Below are 6,005 nucleotides of genomic sequence, written 5' to 3'. Positions count from 1 at the left end.
TCTATAGGCTTCTTGTATCTTCATAGGCATTTCCTTCTTTAAGTTGGGAAAGATTTTTTCTATGATTTTGTTGATTATATTTTCTGTGCCTTTGAGTTGGTATTCTTCACCTTCTTCTATCCCTATTATTCTTAGGTTTGGTCTTTTCACGGTGTCCCAAATTTCTTGGACATTTTGGTTCATGACTTTGTTGGCTTTAGTGTTTTCTTTGACTGATGAATCTATTTCTTCTACTGTATCTTCAACACCAGAGATCCTCTCTTCCATCTCTTGCATTCTGTTGACTATACTTGCATCTGAAGTTCCTAATAATTTACTCAGATTTTCTATTTCCTTCATTCCCTCTGTTTGTGTCTTCTTCATTTTTTCTATTTCCCTCGGGTCTTGGACTGTTTCCTTTATTTGTTTCATTGCTTTTTCATGATTTTCTTTCAGTACTTTATTGTTTTCTTCCAGGACTTCATTGTTTTCTTCTAATTTGTTTGCCCTTTTCTCTAGTTGTTTAAAGCGTTCTTTCCATTTTTTTGTCTTTTCCTCTACACAAGCCTCTACCTTCTTCATGATGTTATTCATAAGGCTGTTTTCTTATGCTTCTTCCAACTTTTGACGTTCAGGTCTAGATGTTGGAGGCGGGCTAGTTTCTGGTGATGCTGTTTTGCTCTTCATTTTGTTGTATGTACTTCTGCCTTGACATCGGCCCATCTCCTTGTGGTTCATTCTTGGTCTTATCAGCGCACTTGGTTCAGACAGAGATGACAGATTCAGGAAGTCTCTCTCTCTTGTCCAGAAGGGAGCTCTCTTGTCCAAATGGGAACTCTGGGGCAGGAAGGGAGCTTTTGTCCAGAAGTGAAGTCCGGGGCAGAATGGGAGCTGAGGGGCAGTCTCTAAGTCTCAGGAAGTGGCTGGGGTCTCAGGCAGATGGACGTGGGGGCAGGGCATGGAGATTGCAGGGTCTGCCTGGGGTCTTGGAGAAGGGGCTACTTCCCGGTGTGGCCAAAAGGGAACCTGCCCGGTGGCCAGAATTTGGGGCCAAGTTGGGTAGGTCTTCCCCAGAGTTCATTGTACCAATCTTTCAGATCTTTCGTTATGAATAGTACAGTAATTCTTCAATTTTTTATTCTTTGGGATTTTTTTGTATATGTAATTATTAAGGTCCTTATTAAATTTTCACCATTAGTAAATGGAAATGGAAATTAGCATGCTGTTTATGCAGCTCAGTGGTAAAGTACTCACTAGCACAAGTGAAGGTATGGGTTTGACCCCATCCTGTAATCATAATTTCGCTAAGAATCATTTGAAACATTTCATTGAGAGAAGACTTCAGTGTGGTTAAAAATGAAGCTCTATAAATGGAATGAAAAATATACTCTCCTTATAGAGTACTAATATGAAATAATTTCATGGCACTTCACAAATCTCTATAACTGGACTGAACATTGCCTTCCCTCCTTTAATAGACATAACTAAAATCCCTCCTTAGGTGTGGTGAACAAGTTGTTTCTGCCCCAGACAAGTCTAGATTACTCTGCAGTTTTACATGGCATCTATAGGTTCGCTTCCATAAGATCCATGTTTGTACATAAAGGTTAATTACATACACTTGGACCTTTATTGTCCATGTTTGCTTAAGTTTTTTCACTGTTCATATACATAACATTCTAATCATAGTTTTGTAACAACATTTCATTGGGAAATCAGGATACATGCATGAATATATAAATACTATTTATAGTTACATAAAGGATACAATATACAACCTTTTGATGAAATGGGAAGTCTATAATGATCTTGTGCTAATATAATGTAAAATGAGGTTAGCACTCCTAGTCTATATTCCTTCTTAGAATTTTTTTGAGTAATCAGGTTTTACCCCAAGGATTAACACATAATAAGCAAGCACTCACAACTGATGTATTTCCTCAGTTTTTTTCTTGTGGAGAGGTTGCTAAATTACACATGGTGGCCTTGGTCTACTGAGTGCTTCCTCTATTAAGCATGGATACATATATTTTTAATGATTATTTTATATGCCAATCTCTTATCCTGACTATGTTGAAATAACATCCTTGTAACACGAATCTTAAAAGGTCTTATAATAAAAATCCAAAGCCAGATACCAAGGTGAAGGCTGAAAAATCAGAGAAGCAGAGCAAGCCACAGCCACCACCTATTACCTCACCAACTCCACAAATCCTCAGACTGAAACCTCTGAGTCTTCAGAAAGGGTCTCATGTGAACTGCTTTAGTTCCTGTTTCCTCGTGCCCTATACACCTATACATCTCTGCCCTGCTGTCACTTCCTGGGATTAAAGGTGTGTGTGCTTCCCAGTACTGGGATTAAAGGTGTGTGTCACCACTGCTTGGCTCTATTTCCAGTGTGGCCTTTAACTCAGAAATCCAGACAGATCTCTAACTCCTGAGTGATAGGATTAAGGGCATTTTTCTGGCCTCTGTGTCTAATCTAGTGGCTGGCTCTCTCCTCTGATCCTCAGGCAATCTTTATGAGGGTGCACAATATGTCACCACAGTTCCTGGCTTTCTTTACAGCTGCATGATCTAAGTGAGGCCTCATTATTATTCCCAAATTGCAAAAGTAAGGCTAAAAAGCAAGTGTTAGAATGGTATTTAATTTGTCTTAACCTATTCTGGCACACCTCACTGCAACAAAAAACTGGCAAATGACTCTTCTACAGTAGTGTACACAGTTATCTCTGTCTGTTGATATAGGCATTTATACCATGGATATGTTTTACTACTGTTCATGATGCTGCATTAATATATAAAATACAATAATTACCCTTAGACAGAGAGACTTGTTTTAAAAAGTTCCCAGGGTTCCACTGTCCTCACAACCATTGTACAGGACAGCCTCTGTTGAGAATGGAAAGTCTTGCCAGTTATTGCAATTTTTTCATGTTTCAGGTGAATAATTTAAAATGAGTCCTGTCTGTAAACACTTCATCTTTTCATGTCAGTTAATGAAGAAAAAACCCAACCCTTCATTAGTTATGTGGAAATAATTTCTGTCCTTGATAGCTTTATTGTGCCAACACAGTCCATTTTGGTGATATTTTGTTCATTTTGCCCAGAAATTTCGTATGGGAATTGTGGGGCATTTACCCTCCAACCCCACAGCTCCCTAGAGTTTTCTTGAGTATGAGCAGCAGGAAGTATTAGATAGAAGGATTTATTGCGGAGAATATCGCAGAGATAAACAGATAGAAAATAAAGGATAGCCTCCAGAGGGCCTGGAACATTTTCCAATGGCCCCGGGGTATTTATAGAGGTGCCAAGGGGTGAAGCAAAAGACCCGCCCCACAGCACAGCCAAGTGCAGACCATCTCAGACACCTGCATTCAAGCCCATGGTCCTAATCATCCTTTATGTGGACCTGCTGGGTAAAGCCACTAGGAACCTGAAAACGGGCTCCCACAGGGAATCTTGTATGAAAGTCAACTACAATGGAATGATTTACTTGTCTCTAGATCTTCCTTTGGGTTATTTTCTTTATTGTCAATTAACTTATGCTTTTTAGCCTATCCAGAGAGAGGTTTCAGTCTTCACAGTATTTCCAGGAATTTCCAGAAAAGATAAAAGAAACCACATAAAAAGGCTTCCATTGTCTGCCCTGTACTTTCTAAAGCCTTCTTCCTAACTAGTGTCTCAGTGATGACTCGTTCTTTATTCCTTGACTTATCTGGCTTCAATCTACTTGGACTCAACAAATATAGTCTGTTTCCATTTATCAATAAAACCTTTTTCATTCTCAAATCACTATTATTGCACAGACATTGTAGGTGTGAAGGATTGTGTGAGATTAATAAAGCCAGGGAAATATTTGCAGTGCTCTACAGAAGAAAGTTAAGATTCAGATAGTAACATGATTTTCAGAACTGCATCAGTCATTCTTTGCAGAGAAAGACTCTTATTTACTCATTGTCTTCTTGGATCCCATTTGATAACTTTTGTTGGCACAGTTTCTGTCCCATATATTCTTTTCTTTAATTACCAGGCCTTTAAAACATTCAAATTATTCAATTTTTAATTCTGTAGATGAAATTCACTCCCTACTATGCAAACAAAAATAATAACAAAAAGAATAATCCAAAATAAAGTAACCACTACAATGATGATAGACACATGTATACTCCACAGACAAATCACAATAAAATTTCAAACTGAAATATACTCTAAAAATTGTATTTCCTAAATAATAATACAAATATGGAAAGAGTTATGTTAATGGCATGTTTGAAACATGGAACCATTAGGTAATTCTACACTTTTCACTAAGCTATTGATTACCCATAAATCCTACCTGTCACATTGGCAGTTGAAAGAAATATGTTGCTTTCCAATGGAACATGTACAGAAATGAAGAAAATCAAATTCTTAAATTACATGTTTAATTCACTTTCAAAATGAGAAACACACAGACAGTGGAGAATGGCACTCTAAAGTTACTTCATTTGATATTTTGAATATATCTTTTAATATATAAGAGGAAAAAAGTAAGGATGTAATGAATGGGGGATAATAGGTAAGTTCTTTTAGTGGCAGTGAATTTAGATAAGAAAAAGAATAGAAAAAGGTGAAAATGACAAAAAATGAAGAAAGCAAACTCTAAAAATATTAAAATAATATCTAGAAGACTCAAATTTCTTTTTGTAATTAAAAAGGACAGAGACTAGCTTTTATGATTATAACAAGGGTTTCTGCCATTGCAAAAATAAAAAAAAAAAAACATAAAAAACAGAAATGTTTTCTAGGAAAAAAAAACCAAAAGAGTAAAGTTTTCTGCTGAAATTTTTCCCACAAATTGAAACTGTGCTCTGTGCCCAAAACAAGAGGCATAAAGACCACCCTGTACCATCAAAAGTTCTTCTTGTTCAGGCTTTTCATCAGGGCAAATTTAATATCTCTGTTCCTCAAGCTGTAGATTAAGGGATTCAACATGGGCACCACATTGGTATAAAAGACAGAAGAGATTTTACCTTCAGTCATAGACCCAGCTGAGGGGGGTTTGAAATACACAAATGCACCTGAACCAAAGAACAGAGACACAGCAAAAATGTGGGAGCTGCAGGTACCGAAGGCTTTGGACCTGCCCTCAGAGGAACTGATGCGGAATATGCTGGAGAGGATGAAACCATAAGAGATAAAAACAGTTGAAGTAGGAACAATGATGTTGATGCTCACAACAATAAAAATGACAAGTTCGTTGACATACATACTTGTGCAGGAAAGCTGGAGCAAAGGAGGAATATCACAGAAGTAGTGATTGATGGTGCTGGCATCACAGAAGGTCAATCTCAGCATGCATGCAGTGTGAGCTACTGCATCAGAAAATGCAATAAAGTAGGAACCAAGCATAAGGTTCAAACATAATTTAGGAGACATGACAACATTATACAACAGTGGATTGCAGATGGCCATGTAGCGATCATAGGCCATTGAAGTCAAGACATAACACTCAGAAATAGCAAAGAAGCAAAAGAAATAGACTTGAGTCATACATTTCACATAAGAAATTGTATTCTTCCTTAATATAAAGTTCACCAGCATTTGGGGAGTGAAAACAGAGCAATAGCAGAGGTCTATAAAGGACAAGTTAAAGAGAAAAAAGTACATAGGAGTGTGGAGGTGAGAATTCAGCACAGTCAGAATTATCAAACACAAATTCCCCAATGCAGTGATCAGATACATTGCTAGAAACAGAAAGAACAAGGGCATTTGGAGTTCAGGCTGGTCTGTTAATCCTACCAGAATGAATTCGGTCACCAAAGAGAGATTTACTGAGGCCATTCTTCTCTAAAGGAACCTGTGGACACAGAACATTGAACTGCATTAGAGGATGAAGCAGACTACCCAGGGGTCTTTTGTAACTGTGACAGATATGTTGGGAATGTTTCTTCAAGCCTAGACTAATCATATGGAATCAGCTTGTGCAGCCACAAAAAACTTAAGTCACAAAGCAACTGATATTGACTTTCATTATGATTTCT

At 37.5% G+C, this 6,005-nt stretch overlaps 1 protein-coding gene across 1 annotated transcript; it reads right to left on the bottom strand.

Moving 5' to 3' along the window:
* Positions 1 to 4,872: 4,872 nt before the first annotated feature.
* Positions 4,873 to 5,805, bottom strand: LOC114688083 (olfactory receptor 8B3-like). The gene has a single exon (XM_028862689.1). It carries the CDS (start codon positions 5,803 to 5,805, stop codon positions 4,873 to 4,875), a length of 933 nt encoding a protein of 310 aa, XP_028718522.1.
* Between the last annotated feature and the right edge of the window lie 200 nt (positions 5,806 to 6,005).

This window comes from Peromyscus leucopus, chromosome 7 (assembly GCF_004664715.2).
Source record: "Peromyscus leucopus breed LL Stock chromosome 7, UCI_PerLeu_2.1, whole genome shotgun sequence".
Taxonomy (NCBI): Eukaryota; Metazoa; Chordata; class Mammalia; order Rodentia; family Cricetidae; genus Peromyscus; species Peromyscus leucopus.
Note: the sequence above shows the minus strand (reverse complement) of the source record. Positions and strands in the feature narration are given on the sequence as shown.

What these genes read in the sequence shown, in the direction of transcription:
- LOC114688083 (XM_028862689.1), bottom strand. Translation starts at nt 5,805, where the DNA reads ATGGCCTCAGTAAATCTCTCTTTGGTGACCGAATTCATTCTGGTAGGA.